Source organism: Nerophis ophidion, linkage group LG27 (assembly GCF_033978795.1).
Source record: "Nerophis ophidion isolate RoL-2023_Sa linkage group LG27, RoL_Noph_v1.0, whole genome shotgun sequence".
Taxonomy (NCBI): domain Eukaryota; kingdom Metazoa; phylum Chordata; class Actinopteri; order Syngnathiformes; family Syngnathidae; genus Nerophis; species Nerophis ophidion.
Window position 1 is genome coordinate 17,513,611 of NC_084637.1, and position 20,255 is coordinate 17,533,865.

Consider the following 20,255-nt stretch of genomic DNA (forward strand, 5'->3'; position numbering starts at 1 on the left):
AGCTTAGAAACGCAGTGATTGGTCCCCGCTGTGATTGGTCCCGTCCCTCTAGACCCCGCCCCATAAAGGTGGAGTCCGCCCCATAAAAAAGGGTGGAATCCGCCCTTAGACGTGCGCGTCTGTTTCACTTCTTCACTTCGATAGGAATATACGCAGCTCTTCAAATTCAGACAAAGACGACGGTAAGTTTTTACTTTAAAATGTTAACGTTCTGTGTGTGAAAGTTTTGGGCTTTTTACATTAATAGCGTTAACGTTGTGGTGTGCGTTCTATAACACTTTTAACATGAGGAGGAGAAGAGGGGGTGGTGCAAACGGACAGGTATTCGACACATTTAAACAATTACCGCAAATAAAACATGTTTTAATCGTGTGTGTGCAAGTACTGTATGGTTTAACTTTGTAAAGTTACTGTTGTGGTGTAACCTTTTAGCAATGGGAAGGGAGACATCAAGCAGCTTGTTGGGAGTGTGTTGTATGCAATTTAATACATTTAAACAACACCAACAACAAACAAACGAAAAAAAAACACGTTCAATTGTGTCTGTGTAACGAAACAAACGTGTTAAATGTAACAGACGTGTTATTTGTGATGAAATCGGCGCAGGAACAGTATGACTTTGTTTGTTTGTTTGGAGAACAAAAGAAATCCTAAGCTAAAATGGCCGCCATCCCCATCAAACTTTTTTTTTCCTAATACACTACTACTACTACTACTACTACTACTGTTGTTGTTGTTGTTGTTGCTAGTAGTACTGCTACTGTACTACTACAATAACAAATACTACTACTACAAGTACTGCTTCTACTACATGTACTACTACAAAAATACAATTGCTAGTACTGCTGCAAGTACTACTACTACTACTACTACAACAACAAATACAATTACCACTACTATTGTTGTACTGCTACTATACTACATGTAGTACTTCTACTATAATAACAAATACTACTACTACTACTACAAGTACTACTACTACAACAAATACAATTGCTAGTACTGCTGCTACTATACTACTACAAGTAGTACTACTACAACAACAAATACAATTACTACTACTATTGTTGTACTGCTACTATACTACAAGTAATACTACTACAATAACAAATACTACTACTACAAGTACTCCTACTACTACTACTGTTGTACTGCTGCTATACTACTAAAAGTAATACTAGTACTACTACAATAACATTACTACTACTACTACAAGTACTGCTACTAGTAAAACAAATACAATTACTACTAATACTACTACCAATGTTGTTTACTACTAATACTACTGCTACTACTAATACTACTGCTACTACATATACAGCTGCTGCTACTACTATTACTACTACTACTAAATGTTTACTACTAGTACTAATACTACTGTTGCTACATATACAGGTACTACTACTGTTGTTGTTGTTGTCAATAATTAAAGTGTTTATCAACATGTATGTGACTTTATGCTTTGTTTTGGCAGACAATTGCTTCCTTGGACAACACAAGATGGATTTTCGCCCACTGTTTGTGTTTCATGGCTTCGCCACTGAGCTAACCCTGGAGCGTACGGCGGAGGCAGCCAAGGTGGCGAAGGAAGCTAAGTCCTCGGTGGCCTGCGCGGTGCAGAAAGGCGAGGAGGTGAGAAAGGAAGCCCGGGGACGCATCCGCCAGTCTGGAGGAGACCCCGGATGCCCCAAGCTGGTGCTCAGTGAGAGCAAGCTCCAGTTTGGGCAGTACCGGGGTCAAACCTTCAAGTGGGTGCTGGGGAATGACGTGGGGTACGCCTGTAGCATCGTGGTGTTGCACCAAAAGGAGCGTGACAGCGGAGACACTTCCCGGTCACCTCTCGCGGTCAACAAAACCGCACTGGCGTCTTACGCACAGCTCTTTCCAGACATGGTCGCCGCCCTTCGCTCTCAGGCCGTGCGCATGGGGGAGATGCCCTTCAGGGAGCTGGATGGCAGAGCAGTGGGTTTTGGGGCTCATGCCAAAAGGACATACTCCGCACTGTATGAATCCCCCAACGGCGATGATCAATCGTAAGTTTGATTTGATTGATAGTGGAATACCTTCCATTGCACCTGTAACATATGTGTTGTGTCTATGCAGCTACTTGCAATGGCTACGAGGCAAGCAAACCAAACCGGGTTCCACCATGTATGCCTTCCAGCGTTACGTGTTGAAGCGTGACAAGAATGCACAAACGCAGACCGCCGCGGCCGGACGTGACGCCTCAGGTAAATGCTCTTCCCAGGTTTGTATGACTTTGTTTACAGGTGAAGAGGAGCCCACTGATGCAATGCTCGTTGAAGCGGCCATGGAGGTGGAATCTCAGCGTGAGTTTTCATCATTGTTCTTTCTCCAAGATATACGCTAATCTGAACTGAAGTGAGCTGGCTGAAATGTGCCGACAGCTTCTACTACCTCGCAGACAATGAGGACGCCGCTGGAAGCAGGCCCTTCCCGCCTTACCGCTCCTATCGCCGGACATGATGCTGCTGCGTCGCCCCTGACTTCAGGTGCCGAGGTACGAGCGCATTACGAATGCGCCGCGACGGTAGCGGTTATTCCAGCCAACGTGTTTATTTGGTGTCCCTTTTGTCACAGTTGCTGCCCAAGTCCTGGCGACAGACGCTGCCGGAAGAACAGCACGACTGGGTGGGCCGTGCGCTTTTTTTCCGAGGTCCCAAGGGGAAAGCGGTTCTCAAGTCTGGGCTGCAACTGTGGTGGCAACCTCCTAAGAAATTGCCGTATTACACGCAGCCCCCTGCTTCGTCCGCCGTCTTTTTCCTCTCGCGCTTTTTCCTGTGGTGCCCGTACAAGCTTTGGGGCTGCAAACTGGAGTGCCCAAAATGCAAGCACAAGCTGACGGGTTTTGGACTGTACAAGACCCTGAGAAAGGTCTTGGACTTAAGTGACTGGTACTACATGGCCACAGAGTATCTGGAGTGCCACGCGTGCCACAAGAAGTATGCCGCTTGGGCCAGCAACATCATCGGGCAGCTGAGCACGGCAAAACAGGCAGAGTTCCCGGCGATCCTCACCTACAGGTGAGTCATTTAAAGAGGCGAGGATGTGTGATGCATTAGTCTGGAATCTGTGTGACCGTATGTTCCTATCCCGTTTAACAGGTTATCTTGTGACAAGAAGGTCATACGGCAAATGCAGGCTCGCACGCTGGGTAACAGTGCCACTCGGCTTCTCTCCTACTTGGTAGAGGAGCACTCACGAGAGTGGCAGACTCGGGCACTCGGCTACCTGGAGGTGATGGCTCGCTTTCGCTCCGTCAGCTCCTTCCCGCTGCCGAGGGCCTGTATCCCGCCCATGCGCCCGCTGCCTAGCGTTTCCTCGCTGCTGTCGGTGTACGTGAGGGAGGTTCTTCCTCTCATGGAGCACCCGAAGGCCAGGATTACGTCTACTTTCGGAAGTATCCTGAAAATGGACTCCACCAAGAAGGTACGTCCGAGAATTGATTGATTGATACTTTTATTAGTAGATTGCACAGTTCAGTACATATTCCGTTCAATTGACCACTAAATGGTAACACCCGGATAAGTTTTTTAACTTGTTTAAGTTGGGGTCCACGTTAATCAATTCATCGTAGAAATGGCACCAACTACGATCACATCAAGTGCCTTACGTCTTTTGTGTTTCCTAGATGACCAAGAAGCTGGCAGGTGAAGCCGCGGGAACGGCTGCCTGGGTCACCAACGTCGGCAACGAGCTGGGCCAGGTGCTAATGTCGGTGCTGACGGCGGCAGAGGGGGGCGGTCTGCTGGCCATGGCCCAGGGACTCATGCGCCGCTACCGAGAGGCCGGGCGAGACCCTCCTCACGTGCTCTACGTGGACCGTGACTGCTGCTGCTCCGCCGCCGGACAGCCTAAGGTGAGGTTTTGATCTGTTGTGCGGTAGTCTTCAAATTATGGCCTGTCGGGCATAACGCGGGTCTGTGTCATTAGGTGGCGGCTACGTTCGGCGAGTGGGACAGGCTGGTGGTGCGCCTGGACGCGTGGCACCTCATGCGCCGCTTTGCCAGGGGCGTTTCCACAGAGACCCACACGCTGTATGGCAAATTCATGAACAGACTCTCGTTTGCCATGTTTGAGTGGGACGAAGGGGACATGAGCCGCCTGCACGAGGCTAAGCGGGCGGAGCGGGGCGGGAACGCCCACGTCGAGCCATCGCGCAAGGAGCTGCACCGTCACTGCCGCCGGCGCACCAGAGGAGTGGAGGAGACCACGCGTCTTGTCCAGGAGGTGCTGGATCACCTGTGGGATGCCAAAGACACCTTGGGCGTCAAGCTTTTTGACCAAGGCAGGATGAAGGAGATTTGGAGCACTCAGCGACGCCACTTGGGCTGCATCCAGGACCCGCCTGGCGTGGCGCTTTATACAAGAACTTCCACAGTGACCAGAGGAGGGGTGGCTCTTCCCGTCTTCCGCTGTGCAAGGGGCTCCACTTCTCTGGAGAGCTTCCACCTGCACTTGTCCCGTTTCATTCCAGGTAAACGACTGTTTTTGATAAGCCATTTGGGCCACTTTTGCAGACGTACGTGTCTAACACCTTTCTTCTTTACGATGCCACAGGTACGTCGGCCAACGCGCTCCATTTCCAGGTTTACCTTCTGGAGGGTCTGTGTAGGTGGAACGAGGGCCGAGGAAGAGCGGCGGTGAAAGGGACCGATGATGTCACGGTGCAGTGTTACGACGCCGGCCTGCAAGACGCGCTCGCGCAGCTGACACAAGAGCTCATGGGTCTCACGCTGGTTGACAATTACACCCCGGCGAGCAAGTACACAGGTAGCGGGGGGGAGCTTTGCTGCTGCTGCGGTGGCCATAAAAGTCCATCCCGGTCTCATTCGATGTCTAATTGTGTCCAGGAGAGGTTATTGGCCTCCAGTATCTGTATGCCCAGACTGGCGTCGTGCTGCAGTCCCACATTGTGGATGATCCGGACCAGCCTGTCTCAGATGACATGGAGGACGAAGACCAACTCGAGGATGATGAGGGTTACGATGACGAGCCAGTGGGAATCGAGCAGTATACGGGTGACCGCCATTCCTCCATGACTCGGCCTCCCGACGATGAGCCAGCAGAAGAGAAGGAAGAAGAAGAAGTGTCATCTTTCTCCTGACTTACCTGACAATTTTGACTCTGAGTAATATAAAGATCTGTTTTTTGACACAGAATGTTAGGTCCAGACGGGAACGGCGGATACCAGCATGTCTGTCGCTTGGCCACCGCCCTGGTTGCGCTGCGGCGCCAAATGTTTGTGCCGCCTCGGCAGGAGAGGCATATAATAGAACTTTGGCAAAAGCTGACGGACGGAGAAAAAACGCCTCTCAGCCTTCCCCCCTGCCACGCTCCCAAGCTGAACAAGGGACGCTTCCAGGTCTCCAGGCAACACAACTTGGAAGGGGTGGCCAGTGTAAAACGGTATGTACGCAAAATAATTTCACAATTTCATTGTGTCCTTTGCAAGACAATTTATTTTCAACGTGTGTGATGTTGGTGTTCTTTCCATTTAGTTTGTGCATCGGGCGGGGCACCGAGGTTGCGCACTCCCCGGACAGAAGCAGGTTGATGGAGGCCGTCTTCATTCAGCTGTTGAGCCACCACAGCCAAGAGCACTGCATTTCGGGGTTCCGGCAGAGCCGATGGTCACTGATCATGCGGGACTACACGCGCATTCGCGAGAACCTGTCCAGCAACCGGGTCATCAAAGCTGCTGGCTGCAGCATTCGCCTCATGGAGGTCGACCACCGCACGCTCACTCAATGGTAACGCTTGTGTAATAATACTATGTATGCTTCGTAACACAGTGCTGATTATCGGTGGAAATGCTAATACATATATACAAACACACCCAGGTTCAACAAGCGGTGTAAGGACATGGCCACTGCTGCTGTTGTTGCGACGGTGCCAGCACAAAGTGCAGCAGCGACGACGACACAGTCCCTTCCTGCAGCCAGGGAACTGATGGTAGATGTCGCACAACCCCATGACGCGCACAACTTTCAGCACCCAGCTGACACATCTGGCCTGGCTTGCACACGAAGGGGGCCTGTGGTGCCAGAACTCTACCGTGCTGTTGTTGCTGCTGCTGCTGCTCCTCCATCGTCATCATCCTCTGCTGCTCCTCCTCCTCCTCCATCATCCTCTGCTGCTGCTGCTGCTCCTGCTCCTCCATCATTATCGTCCTCTGCGGCTGCTGCTCCTCCTCTTCCCAGGATACCACACTCAACAGCCTGGTATCAGAAAAAGAAGGCACTTAGCCTAGGTGGTATTATGGATGCCGCTCCCAAGCGAACCGAGACATTCAAGTGCAAGCTCCGTGGGCAACGAAAGAAGAAAGAATATGGCCACAGTCGCTACAGAAACGAGACCTTTTGCGCACGGTTCGAAGGGGCGTTCGGTGGAGGAGTGGTTGGCTGAGAAGAGGAGCCAGGACACCCAAAAGACAGGTACTAGTGTGTGTTTATGATTGTTGCCCTCATCCTTTTACCTGCACTACCTCAACTTCTTTACTGATTGTTTCATCTTGTCACCCACAGAGGCAGGCCCAGCACACAAGAGCAACCCAGCCACCTGCTGTTCCTGTGCCCAACCCACAGACCCCTGTGCCCAACCCACAGACCCCTGTGCCCAACCCATACGCCCATTCAATGTTGTTGCTGCGGAAGATTTTACCAAAACCACCTCTGTAACCTTATGACCCTCTGTTTTTTGCATTGTCCCTTTCAAAAATACTTCTGGAATACAATACTTTGTACATGACTTTTGCATTGTATAGTTTTATTTTGTCTTATATGTTTACTGTAAAAAATACCCTGTATATACTTTCTACATGACTTTTGCATTGTACAGTTTACTTTTATGGTGGTGTGGAAATTGTAATGATTGTTTGCATTGCTTTCTTTAAATGCAGTTATTATACTCAAAAGAAACTACAGTTATTTATATACTAATAAGTTTAAAAACTACACTAATTTATATACTAATAGGCCAATACACATATGTTTATTTAAATATGTCCATAAATCATGAAGTTATCATATAATTACAGTTATTTATATACTAATAAGTCAATATACACATAAATATTTAAATATGTCTATAAAATCGTGAATGAGTTTTGTTTTTGTTTATTGTCTTATATGTTGGCGTGGATTAATCGTGATGAGGCCGGGACGCGAACGCTCGCCGTCACAGGTCGGACTGCTCCGCGCTCCTCGCTACTAGGTGAGCTATACCGCCGTGCGGTGGCCGCGGCCTCCCTGGAGGCGACACACCGAGCACATGGCTAATTTGCATGCGAGGGCGGGTACGAGTCCGGCGTCGCGCGTGCGTCTCCGCGAAAACCGACGCAGTGGGAAGATCGCGGGTGATGCGGCACAGGGGAAAGTGCGGCGCGCGGGCCGCACTGCGCCGGAAGCGCAAGCCCGAAGATCCGGCGGGTTTTTTTGCGCAGTGACCAAAGTATTCCTCTCTGAAAATTGTGATGCGTGGACCTGAAGATACTGCACAGTCCTACGGATATGGTAGTACTTTACTACTGTTTGAGCATTCCTCGAAATCAGGATGCATAACAAGTCTTCAAAAAGGAAAAATTGTGTATTAGAGTCAGTGACTCAAATTCAGTATTACGGATTAAGTTGAAACCAAGAATGTATGTAAAAGATTAGAAGGCATTTGAACTTATTTTTGCTGACAAATTTGTCGGCATTTACACTGTCACTCATTTTGTGTTGTATTTGGACTGCTGCACACATCCTCACCCCTGCCCTGGTTGTGTTCTTTTTGATCACATTCCTAGCGTAAAGAACTCCAAAACTAATGTTTTGGCCTGATTTCCACAAGTTTTCCAAATGAGGACCAATCTTGGTGTTACTGATTTGGTCAGGAAAGATACAAGTGTGTTTCAGGAATACAAATGGCAGTGGTGGGATTTGACCCCACGCCTCCTGAGAAACTGGTACTTAAGTCCAGCACCTTAGACCACTCGGCCACACTACCGTCATACATAAGGTTTAGAGAATCAATTTTATCAGCATTATGAGACGGCAAACGTATGACATGGCACCGCTGCGGTTGTGGCGTGGCAGGGATACGCCTGGATCGTTGGTTGTTCTTTACAAAACACTGGACAGCGCAGTCCTTGTTAGTATAGTGGACAGTATCTCCGCCTGTCACGCGGAAGACCAGGGTTCGATTCCCTGACGGGGAAATTTTTTTGGTTCCTCTTATTTTCATTAGTTAACAATAACCTTGAGCTGTGACCACAGTATTCCTCTCTGAAAATTGTGATGCGTGGACCTGGAGATACTGCACAGTCCTACAGATATGGTAGTACTTTACTACCGTTTGAGCATTCCTCGAAATGAGGATGCATAACAAGTTTTCAAAAAGGAAAAATTGTGTATTAGAGTTAGTGACTCAAATTCAGTATTGCGGATTAAGTTGAAACCAAGAATGTATGTAGAAGATTAAAAGGCATGTGAACGTATTTTTGATGACAAATTTGTCGGCATTTAATCTTTTTAAGTCCACGGTACCTCTACTGTTGGAAGTCCAGTTCTTTGGAAGAAACAAACGCCTCTACTTTTGGGTGCCTTAGTAGTAATTGACAAGGACAAATCATTTTTGTCTCAGGAAACAAACAAGTTTCTGACCAGGAAAACATAAGCGATGGTATTTCAATCCACGCCTTAATACAACTAGGACTGCAAATAGAGTTAGCAGAGTGGCGCAGCGGGAGCGTGCTGGACCCATAACCCAGAGGTCGCTATATCGAAACTATCCTCTGCTATCTTGCGTGTTTTATGTGAAAGATTTCCGCTCGGTTCCACTTACAATCTTTGGTTTCACGACATGATAAGAACACCCATATGGTCAGACTTCCACGCTGAAGAACAGTTGAACAAATTCCCGGTTACCTTTTTTGAAAATGTCAATGTTAATGATTTGCATCCAGTGAGCATAAACATGAGAATTGTGGACATAAATCACAATTTCACTGTCCCCAGACTGGGTAGACAGTACTTCCCTGACGGGGAATCGAACCCGGGCCACAGCAATGAGAGCTCTGAATCCTAGCCACTAGACCACCAGGAAGCTGACAATCCACCTAGACACTTTCTTCCTGGCTGCTTTGTTGACGGATGCACGAAGCACCCATACCATGTCAGTTTTACAAAGTCTGAAATGTGGTTTGCAAAGGTCATTGGTTGGAGTCTTTGAGCGAGAAATTTTGTGTCTTAGGGAACTGCTGCAGGAATATGGACGTGGGAAAAGTATATAACTCTAACAAGAGCGAACACAGGTTCTTTTCTCATGTCCTCTATTGACTCCTTGGTGTAGGGTGAGGTTAGAGTTTCCACACAATGTTACCCGAAAGGCTATTTCCCTCTGCAAGTCGCTCCGTGCCGACCAGCGATACATGCTATCACTGTGGTGTGATCCAAATACAGGAACAAATACGACTGGTGTGAGTGTCTAAGGTAGGGGTGCAGATCTTCAAACGACAGGTTGACAAAAATATACATGTCCACCTTTTAGCCATACCAAGTCAATGAAACAAAACTTTCCTTTGCTTTATTGAATAATTGATCCTTCATCCTTAAAACTGTGTGGGAAAAGTCAGACCAAAAGCCAGACCAAAAGCCTTTGTAATCTGCATACGTACAAAATGACATAGGTTGATAGAACGCGGCATATTTACACTGTCACTCATTTTGTGTTGTATTCGGACTGCTGCACACATCCTCACCCCTGCCCTGGTTGCGTTCTTTTTGATCACATTCCTAGCGTAAAGAACTCCAAAACTAATGTTTTGGCCTGATTTCCACAGGTTTTCCAAAGCATTCCAAATGAAGACCAAGCTTGGTCTTACTGCTTTGGTCAGGAAAGATACACCTGCGTTACAGGAATTGAAATGGCAGTGGTGGGATTTGAACCCACGCCTCCTGAGAGACTGGAGCCTAAGTCCAGCGCCTTAGACCCCTCGGCCACACTACCGTCGTATGTGTTGTTTAGATAATCAATATATCGGCATTATGAGAAGGCAAACGTATGACATGGCACCGCTGTGGTTGTGGCGTGGCAGGGATACGCCTGGATCGTTGGTTGTTCTTTAGAAAACGCAGGCCAGTGCAGTCCTCGTTAGTATAGTGGACAGTATCTCCGCCTGTCACGCGGAAGACCAGGGTTCGACTCCCTGACGGGGAGATTTTTTTGGTTCCTCTTATTTACATTTGTAGCTGTTTCTGAGAGTTTTCATACTTTAAATCTGTTTCATAAATAAATAAATATTAATAAATAAGTTAATGATGCAGAGTTATAAAATATTATTAGAAAATGTGTGATTGTAAAATATCCTGAGCAAAATGTAAATGTATTGTGTTAATTGTGTTGCAAAGCGGAACGATTGTTGTGATGTTGCGAGCACACGGACCGTAAACAAGGCAGAACATGCAAGAGGGGAGGGTGTTTGAGCACGTTGTCTTCAGCTCCTCAAAAGATTTGAGTATATTCGATAATTTGTGTAAAACTTCAAGCAAGTGATTATTAGAACCTCTTTTCGTTACTAGCAGCCAACGAGGTACTGTATTTTTTGTAATTAAATTTATTTCCAAGTGTTTATTGATGTAAATTCAAAGACTAATGTACTGTATTGTACTGCATTTGTAAGTTCTCACGGCGTTGGTGTTAGCGTTGGCGTTGGTGTTGGCGTTGGTGTGGAGGCGTGTCGGGGTGGATGGTGTATACAGCGAGAAGGAGTCAATAAACGCCCGTTTTACAAAAAAGAACTTCCCTGTGTTGCCGTGTATCGAAAGGAGCTACAGTGAGAACTCGACCGCCTTCGCGGGTAGAAGAGACACGGGATCATACACGCATGAGAGCAACAGAGATTAACCTGCCTGTCAATCAAGTCGAGTTTCAGGGCGTGTCTAAAGAGCCCCGCCAAAGCCGAGTGGTGGGAGAAGAGGCGTGCTTCTGGAATTCACAAGGACTCAGGTTTATCTCTTTGCAAACAGTGCTTTGTATGAATGTTTAAAATCACTTGCTGACATTGTTTTACTGTATGTGTTTAACTGCAAATTATTACTCAAACCGTAAAATAGGAAGACTTTAAAGGTTTCTAACAGTGCATAATTCAACAGGAAGTGTGTAGTTTCAGTTTATTCCACCAGGTGTCTCAGGCATTTTATGAGTTAAACCAAGATTTGCAAGTGTCTGTTATTACGACAGCAATATGCTATAAGGCATTTTTGAGTTTGACCAAGATTGGTGAATTTCCTGTTAATTAAGCAAAGTCCATTTTAAGCTAACTAAATAGGCCTACTGGTAATTTAATTTCATAAAATATATTAAAAAAAAGGGCCTGCATTTTAATTAATAATTAAAAATAGGCCCAAGTAACTTCTTCTTTATTAATAACTGTTTGCACAAATTTGTAGGAAGCATTCACAACATTAACAAGAGAGAAAACAGTATTCAAGTATAAAAAGTAGTCTACATACTGTAGGTATTTCAAATGATTAGCCTACTACCAAATTAAATTAACCCTTCTTTGCCTAAAACATTGTCAATTGACAAGCCCCATTTTATCTCAATATGTCTGACACAAACTCAAAGATTACAGGACAGCACACAAACTCATTAGCTCAGCCTGAGGTTAATGCCCTAGCTGCAGAAGGAGAAGACACTGTGCGAAGAAGCGGAAGAACTCGAACCTTGACGGAAAAAGGGAAAGGACTTCAAGAAGAAAAATTGAAAGGCATGCATTGCAGATACAAACTTGCATATGAGAAATGGAAGTATTATGCAAAAGTAGCCAAAGAGTTGATGAGTGATGAAATCTCAGAGGAAGAACAAGTCGATGGATCATCAACAAGCAACATGTGCAGATGTAAAGGCAGTATATGAGGAATTCCGTCAAACGCAAGCTCCTGATGCAGATGTGCGACGTAAAGTGGATGCATGTGTATCAATGTCTGAATTCATGATTAAAAGAGCACAACAACTCATTGACTGGGATGCTGCATTGAATGAAGAACAGTGGCCAGATGTCGGCTCCATTCTAAATTCATCATTAAAGTCTCTATACCTTAGTTCGGAACACAACACTCACTTAAGTAACCTTTCGGTCAAAAGAGATGATGCTGTGGCCGAAGCAGCTGCGGCCAAAGAGGTTTTGTCAGTGATACAAGATCAAGACAAGGAAGTCACTGAACTTCAAAGACTGGAGGCTGAAGAAAAGCTACGTGCTGCACAATTTGAGGCTGAATCTCTAGCCAGACAACAGGCAATGCAAAATCAGCTCCGAAAGCTTGAGCGCTTAGAGGAAGTCAATAAGTTGAATGCAGCTAAGGCCCGAGTCAAGGTGTACGACGAACTCAGTGACAAATCTGAAGTCATTAGTTTACTACATAACATCAAACAACCCAATAAGACACAAACCCTCAATGCATCAAGTCCTCTATTCATTCCTCAACAAGCTCAAGTGCCAAGTCATAATCCCAGTCATCCCAACATTCAATCAGTCCCACAAGTTCCACCAAATTTGCAGGTGCAAAGTCCTGATTTAGCAACTGCTCTCGCTGAAGCCATGAGTGCCAATCGTCTCCCAACACCTGAACTTACAGTATTCACGGGAGATCCTATAAAATACGACTGGAAATTGTCATTTCAGATACTGATTGACAGAAAGGGCATTCCAAAAAATGAAAAACTCTACTACTTGAGAAAGTATCTAAGTGGTGCTGCAAAGAAGGCTGTTGAAGGACTCTTCCTGATCGGCACAGAGGCAGCATATGACACTGCATGGAAGCTGCTAGAGAAGCGCTTTGGAGACCCTTACGTAATTGGGAAGTCGTTCAGAGATAAGCTGCGTGCGTGGCCAAGAGTAAGCTCCAAAGATGGATGCGAACTGAGAGAACTAGCAGATTTTCTCCAGAGCTGTGAGGCTGCAATACCTCATATATAATTCACTTCACTTCATATAAAGACATTACAGATTCTCAATGACTGCACTGAAAGTCAGAAGATCTTGTCAAAGCTCCCAGACTGGCTTGTGTCCAGATGGAACCGTAAAGCATTGGAAACCAGAGAAGCGAAAGCTGAATATCCTTCTTTCAAAGAGTTGGTGAACTTCTTCTCAAAGGAAGCTGATCTGGCTTGTGACCCCATATCTTCTGTACCAGCACTCAAGATTTTACAGAATGAGAAACCAAGACAGACAAGAACTGAAACCATAAAGGCAAAAACGTTGTCAACAAATACAACACAGAACACTGTCTCTTGTGTCTTCTGCAAGAAGTTTGGACACCAGCTGGAGAAGTGTGGAAAGTTTTGCTGAAAAGACAATCCCGGATTGCATCAAGTTTGTACAAGAAGAGAAACTTTGCTTTGGCTGTCTAAAGACCGGTCATCACTCTAGAAGCTGTGAGGACAAAAGTAAGTGCGATACCTGTCGAAAAAGACATCCAACATGCTTGCATGATGACAACTTTCAGAAAGGTTCTTCATCAAACAAAGTGGAGAGTGATTCAAATAAAGCACGAGGAACAGAGCAAATCCCTGCAACTGCAACAGCAACTACCAATAGAGTTGCCCAAGGCAATCAAGGCTCACATACATCCTCAATAGTACCAGTCTGGATCTCTTCCACAAAACAGCCTGAGCATGAGATCTTAACATATGCGTTGCTGGATACGCAGAGTGACACAACATTCATCCTGGACCAAGTTGCTCAAAGGCTCAACACAAGGAAGGAGAATGTCTGTCTACGGCTTTCCACAATGTCATCAGTCTCTAAAGTCATACCCTGTCAAAAATTGTCTAACCTGCAAGTGATACGACTTAGAAAAAGTGATCTCCCTATCAACTCTCTTCTCACGTGAGTTCATTCCTGCTGAGAAGTCGCACATTCCAACCACAGAGACAGCTCAAAAATGGCCTCATCTTGAACCATTGCTCCACAAGATTCCTCCACCAATAGGCTATAACTCCCATAAAGCTCTTATTCCCAGAGAAATTATATGCGGAGAAGAAGGCCATCCATATGGTCAGCGAACCGACCTTGGATGGAGCATTGTTGGCTGTTCCAAGCCAGCACCTGAGTTTGAAGACACAATTGGTGTGAGCCATAGGGTCATTGTACGACAAGTGACTCCTGCCGCACAACCTCTAAGTCGACTTAAAGATGAAGTGCACTTTTTTTGCAGAAATCAGGTCAGAGCTAAGTTTTTCAGAAATCATTAAGATGCTCGAAATGGATTTCACAGACCACTCAACAGACAACAATCCAGTCTCTCAAGAAGAACTTCTCTTCATGTCACGAGTGAAAGAGGGGATAAGACAGAAAGAAGATGGACACTATGAGCTACCACTACCATTCAAGAAAGACAAACCCAGTCTTCCAAATAACGAAAGATGTGCAGCTAACAGATTAGCAGCACTGGAGAGAAGACTAAGAAATAATGAGCATTACTACAAAGATTATGTCGATTTCATGAATGACATCATCACTAGTGGAGATGCTGTCAAGGTCCCACAGTCTGAACTCCACAAGCAACCAGCATGGTATATTCCGCACCACGGAGTCTACCACCCCCACAAACCAGGGAAGATACATGTAGTCTTTGACTGTTCTGCACGTTTTCAAGACTCATCGCTCAATGATCACCTCTTAACTGGACCAGACCTGACGAACACCTTGGTTGGTGTGCTGGTCCGATTCAGGAAGGGCCCAATTGCCATAATGTGTGACATTGAGAAGATGTTTCACCAATTTCACGTCGCAAAGGAACACCAGGACTACTTGAGGTTCCTCTGGTGGGACGAAGGAGATATAAACTCTAAACCCTTGGTATATGGGATGCGTGTGCGCTTGTTTGGGCAGCTTCGTCACCTGGCTGCTCCAACTTTGCTCTCAAAAACCTCGCGGCACAAGGCCGTGGACGCTACACTGAAGAGCCAATAAAGTTCATCCAAAGAAGCTTTTATGTTGACGATGGCTTAACGACCGTTTGCACACAGAGGCAATCAGCCTGATAGAAGAGTCAAGAGCCCTATGCAAAACGGGAAACCTGAGACTACACAAGTTTGTGTCTAACAGTAAGGATGTCGTCAACTCAGTGCCACCAAAGGAATGCACCCAAATCAAAGATCAAGACATTGCACTAGGAGAACACATCGAACGAGCCCTCGGTGGCCAGTGGTGTGTTGAATCAGACAAATTTCAATTCAGAATTATTGTTAAGGACAAACCATTTACTAGAAGAGGAGTGCTCTCAACTATTGCCTCTGTCTTCGACCCACTTGGCTTTGTGGCGCCATTCATACTGCTTGGTAAGCAGATTCTCCAGACACTGTGCAGCGAAAAGGTAACCTGGGACAAAGCTCTTCCAGAACACGTCTGCCCACGCTGGGAGTCATAGCTGAGAGACTTACCTGAATTGGCATCCCTGAGAATCCAAAGAAGCTACTTACCTGACGAGTTGGGAAAGACCTCACAATACGAACTGCACAACTTTTCAGACGCAAGTTGCATTGGCTATGGTGCCTGCTCATACAACCGGCTCATAAGTGAAACTGGGCAGGTCAGCTGTTCACTCGTCATGGGAAAGGCAAGGGTTGCCCCCACAAAACTGACCACAATCCCAAGACTCGAGCTATCATCTGCAGTAACATAGTGGAAGTCAAGTAGGGACAGACCAAACTACAAACCTTGAAGACAGACGTGAAGCAGAGTTCTTCATCATCAAGCTCACACAAGAGGAAGCCTTTGCTGATGACATAAAGAAACTCAAATGCAATGGAGGTGAAAAACTTGTCAAACGCAACAAGCTCTACCGGCTCAATGCTTACCTTGATGCAAACAAGATACTCAGGGTGGGAGGACGGTTGTCGCAGTCAGCCCTTCATCATGACTTGAAGCACCCTGCAACATTGCCAAGGAAATCACATGTGTCAGACCTAATTGTGAAATATCACCATGAGCGGGTACACCACCAAGGAAGAGGGATGACAATGAATGAGATACGCCCAAATGGAATATGGATTCTTGGATGCGGAAGTATTGTGTCCTCACACAATTACAAGTGCGTCCCATGCAGAAGGTACAGGACAACCACAGATGTTCAACAAATGGCAGATATCCCAAAGGAAAGAACTCTGACAAGCCCTCTATTTACCTACTGCGGGCTCGACTGTTTTGGTCCATTTCTTGTAAAGGAAGGAAGAAAAGAACTTAAAAGATATGGATTGATCTTCACCTGCTTATGCTCTAGAGCAGTGCATATAGAGACCCTAGACGACATGACCACCGATGCGTTCATAAACGCTCTCAGAACATTCACCGCGATCAGAGGCCCTGTACGACAACTGAGGTGTGATCAGGGAACAAATTTTATGGGCGCTAGGAGAGAATTTGCAGAGCTACTCAAAGACATAGATCAAGAGCGCCAAAGAGCAATTGGTTGTGAGTTCTTTGTGAACATCCCATCAGCAAGTCATATGGGTGGAGTCTGGGGTCGTCAAATTCGGACGATTAGAAGCATCCTGACGACCATGCTTGACAAGTGGGCTTACAGACTCGACACCACAAGCTTGAAGACGCTCATGTACGAAACAATGGTCATTATCAACAGCCGACCTTTGAGTGTTGAGAATCTTCATGACCCAACAGCTCCAGAACCTCTTACACCAAACCATATTCTCACCATGAAATCTGCAGTAATACTGCCACCACCAGGCCAGTTCTGTAAGGAGGATTTGTATCTGCACAACAGATGGAGAAAAGTGCAGTTCTTGGCGAATGAATTCTGGCAAAGATGGAAGCGAGAATATCTGTTGAACCAACAACAGCGACAGAAATGGCACAGCCCCACAAGGAACTCACAAGTGAATGACATTGTGATTTTAAAGTGTACCCCAGAAATGAATGGAGGCTCGCAAGAGTAGTCGAAGCTCAGCCTGGAAGAGATGGCATGGTGCGCAAGCTGAAACTGGTGCTCAGTGAGACTACTGTTGACAAGGGCAAACCTCACTCACGACTGATTAATCTAGAAAGACCTATTCATAAAATAGTAACATTAGTAGAAGCCAATTAAGACGCACACACATATAGATGCTTGAAACTGGTTTTGATAAAGAGGGAAAATCCCACATTTCAGGGCAATGAGTGATTTGGTGGGAGTGTAGCTGTCTCTGAGAGTTTTCAGACTTTAAATATGTTTCATAAAAAAATAAATATTAATAAATAAGTTAATGATGCAGAGTTATAAAATATTATTAGAAAATGTGTGATCGTAAAATCTCCTGAGCAAAATGTGTTAATTGTGTTGCAAAGCGGAACAATTGTTGTGATGTTGCGACCACACGGAGCGTAAACAAGGCAGAACATGCAAGAGGGTAGGGTGTTTGAGCACGTTGTCTTCAGCTCCTCAAAAGATTTAAGTGTATTCGTTGATTCGTGTAAAACTTCAACAAGTGATTATTAGAACCTCTTTTTGTTACAAGCAGCTCAAATGTAATTTATTTCCAAGTGTTTATTGATGTAAATTCAAAGTATGTTAACTGTATTGTACTGCATTTGTAAGTTCTCACCGCGTTGGTGTTGGCATTGATGTTGGCGATGGTGTTGGCGTTGGCGTGGAGGCATGTCGGCATGGATGGTGTATGCAGCAAGAAGAAGTCAATAAACGCCCGTTTTAAAAAAAAGAACTTCCCTGTGTTGCCATGTATCGAAAAGAGCTACGAACTCCAAAGCTAATGTTTTGGCCTGATTTCCAAAAGTTTTCCAAAGCATCCCAAATGAGGACGAAGATTGGTCTTACTGCTTTGGTCAGGAAAGATACAAGTGTGTTACAAGAATAGGAAGGGCAGTGGTGGGGCATGAACCCACGCCTCATGAGAGACTGGAGACTAAATCCAGCTTCTTAGACCACTCGGCCATACAACCACAGTAAACATAATTTGGAGAATCAATATATCGGCATTATTAGACGGCAAACCTATGACATGGCACCGCTGTGGTTGTGGCGTGGCAGGGATAAGCCTGGATGGTTGGTTGTTCTTTAGAAAACGCACATCAGCACAGTCCTCGTTAGTATAGTGGACAGTATCTCCGCCTGTCACGCGGAAGACCAGGGTTCGATTCCCTGACGGGGAGATTGTTTTGGTTCCTCTTATTTTCATCAGTCAACATATTGTTCAACCTTGATTAGTGACCACAGTATCCCTCTCTGAAAATTGTGATGCGTGGACCTGGAGATACTGCACAGTCCTACAGATATGGTAGTACTTTACTACCGTTTGAGCATTCCTTGAAATCAGGATGCATAACAAGTTTTCAAAAAGGAAAAATTGTATATTAGAGTCAGTGACTCAAATTCAGTATTGCGGATTAAGTTGAAACCAAGAATATATGTAAAAGATTAGAAGACATTTGAACGCATTTTTACTGACAAAATTGGCGGCATTTAATCTTTTTAAGTCGACCTCTACTGTTGGAAGTCCAGTTCTGCGGAAGAAACAAACGCCTCTACTTCGGGGTGCCTTAGTACTATTTGACAGGGACAAATCCTTTTTGTCTCAGAAAACAAGAAAGTTTATCACCAGGAAAATATAAGCAATGGTATTTCAATCCACGCCTCCATAAAGCTAGGACTGTAAATACAATTAGTTATCAGTCTGGCGCAGCAAAAGCGTGCTGGGCCCATAACCCAGAGGTCGATAGATCGAAACTATCCTCTGCTAGCTTGTGTATTTTATGTATAAGATATCCGCTAGGTTCAACTTACACTCTTCCGGTTTCACGACATGATAAGAACACCCATTGTTCAGGCTTCCACGCTAAAGAACAGTTGAACAAATTTCCGGTTACCTTTTTTGAAAATGTCAATGTTAATGACTTGCAAACAATGAGCATAAACATGAGAATTGTGGACAAAAATTTGAAATTGACGGCCCCCAGGTTGCTTAGACAGTGTTCCCTGACCGGGAATCGAACCCAGGCCGCAGCGGTGAGAGCGCCAAATCCTAGCCACTAGACCATCAGGGAGCTGACAACTCACCTAGACACTTGCCTCCTGGCTCATTTTTGACGGATGCGCGAAGCACTGATACCATGTCAGTTGTACAAAGTCTGAAATGTGGTTTGAAAATGTCAGTGGTTGAAGTCTTTGAGCGAGAACTTTTGTGTCTTAGGAAACTGCTGCAGGAATATGGACGTGGAAAAAGTATTCAACTCTAACAAAAGCGAACAGAGGTTATTTTCTCATGTCCTCTATTGAATCCTTGGTGTAGTCCGCGTTGAGGGTGAGGTTGGAGTTTCCACACAATGTCACCAGAAAGGCTCTTTCGCTGTGCAAGTCGCTCCGTGCCGACCAGCGATACATGCTATCACTGTGGTGTGATCCGAATATAGGAAAAAATACAACTGGCCTGAGTGTCTAAGGTAGACAGATCTTTTAACGACAGGTGTACAAAAACATACATGACCACCTTTTAGCCATACCAAGTCAATGAAACAAAACTTTCCTTTGCTTTATTGACTAATTGATCCTTCATCCTTAAAACTGTGTGGGAAAAGTCAGACCAAAATTCTTTGTAATCTGTATACGTACAAAATGACATAGGTTGATAGAACACGGCATATTTACACTGTCACTCATTTTGTGTTGTATTTGGACTGCTGCACACATCCTCACCCCTGCCCTGGTTGTGTTGTTTTTGATCACATTCCTAACGTAAAGAACTCCAAAACTAATGATTTCCACAAGTTTTCCAAAGGAGGACCAAGCTTGGTCAGGAAAGATACAAGCATGTTACAGGAATAGAAATGGCATTAGGGGGATTTGAACCCCTCGCTTCCTGAGAGACTGGAGCCTAAGTCCAGCTCCTTAGACCACTCGGCCACACTACCGTCACATATACGGTTTAGAGAAGGAATTTCTCGGATTTTTCCGACGGCAAACGTATGACATGGCACTGCTGTGATTGTGGCGTGGCAGGGATAGGCCTGGATCGTTGGTTGTTCTTTAGAAAACAGAGAATAGCCAAGTCCTCGTTAGTATAGTGGACAGTATCTCCGCCTGTCACGTGGAAGACCAGGGTTCGATTCCCTGACGGGGAGTTTGTTTTAGTTCCTCTTATTTTCATCAGTTAACATATTGTTCAACCTTGAGCAGTGACCACAGTATTCCTCTCTGAAAATTGTGATGCGTGGACCTGGAGATACTTCACAGTCCTAC

The 20,255-nt window shown here is 45.5% G+C and overlaps 1 protein-coding gene and 6 non-coding genes across 8 annotated transcripts; 5 read left to right on the plus strand and 2 right to left on the minus strand.

Moving 5' to 3' along the window:
* Window positions 1-92: 92 nt before the first annotated feature.
* LOC133544317 (uncharacterized) lies at window positions 93-5,319 on the plus strand. 2 transcript variants are annotated; one of them, XM_061889523.1, is made up of 11 exons: window positions 93-182; window positions 1,475-2,033; window positions 2,104-2,330; window positions 2,409-2,521; window positions 2,602-3,044; window positions 3,126-3,450; window positions 3,653-3,880; window positions 3,955-4,498; window positions 4,582-4,794; window positions 4,875-5,042; window positions 5,182-5,297. In XM_061889523.1, exons 2-11 carry the CDS (start codon window positions 1,501-1,503, stop codon window positions 5,187-5,189), a joined length of 2,802 nt encoding a protein of 933 aa, XP_061745507.1. In that variant the 5' UTR covers window positions 93-182; window positions 1,475-1,500; the 3' UTR covers window positions 5,190-5,297. The 2 variants fall into 2 exon arrangements, with proteins under 2 accessions (XP_061745507.1, XP_061745506.1); XM_061889522.1 differs by having other exon boundaries at window positions 4,875-5,319.
* Window positions 5,320-8,149: 2,830 nt separating this feature from the next.
* On the plus strand, window positions 8,150-8,221 carry trnad-guc (transfer RNA aspartic acid (anticodon GUC)). The gene has a single exon. It is a non-coding gene; the product is annotated as a tRNA-Asp (tRNA).
* A 1,708-nt stretch (window positions 8,222-9,929) lies between these two features.
* Window positions 9,930-10,011, minus strand: trnal-uag (transfer RNA leucine (anticodon UAG)). Its single transcript has one exon. It is a non-coding gene; the product is annotated as a tRNA-Leu (tRNA).
* A 138-nt stretch (window positions 10,012-10,149) lies between these two features.
* trnad-guc (transfer RNA aspartic acid (anticodon GUC)) lies at window positions 10,150-10,221 on the plus strand. The gene has a single exon. It is a non-coding gene; the product is annotated as a tRNA-Asp (tRNA).
* Window positions 10,222-18,100: 7,879 nt separating this feature from the next.
* Window positions 18,101-18,172, plus strand: trnad-guc (transfer RNA aspartic acid (anticodon GUC)). Its single transcript has one exon. It is a non-coding gene; the product is annotated as a tRNA-Asp (tRNA).
* Window positions 18,173-18,991: 819 nt separating this feature from the next.
* Window positions 18,992-19,063, minus strand: trnae-cuc (transfer RNA glutamic acid (anticodon CUC)). The gene has a single exon. It is a non-coding gene; the product is annotated as a tRNA-Glu (tRNA).
* A 1,002-nt stretch (window positions 19,064-20,065) lies between these two features.
* Window positions 20,066-20,137, plus strand: trnad-guc (transfer RNA aspartic acid (anticodon GUC)). Its single transcript has one exon. It is a non-coding gene; the product is annotated as a tRNA-Asp (tRNA).
* The last annotated feature ends 118 nt before the right edge of the window (window positions 20,138-20,255 follow it).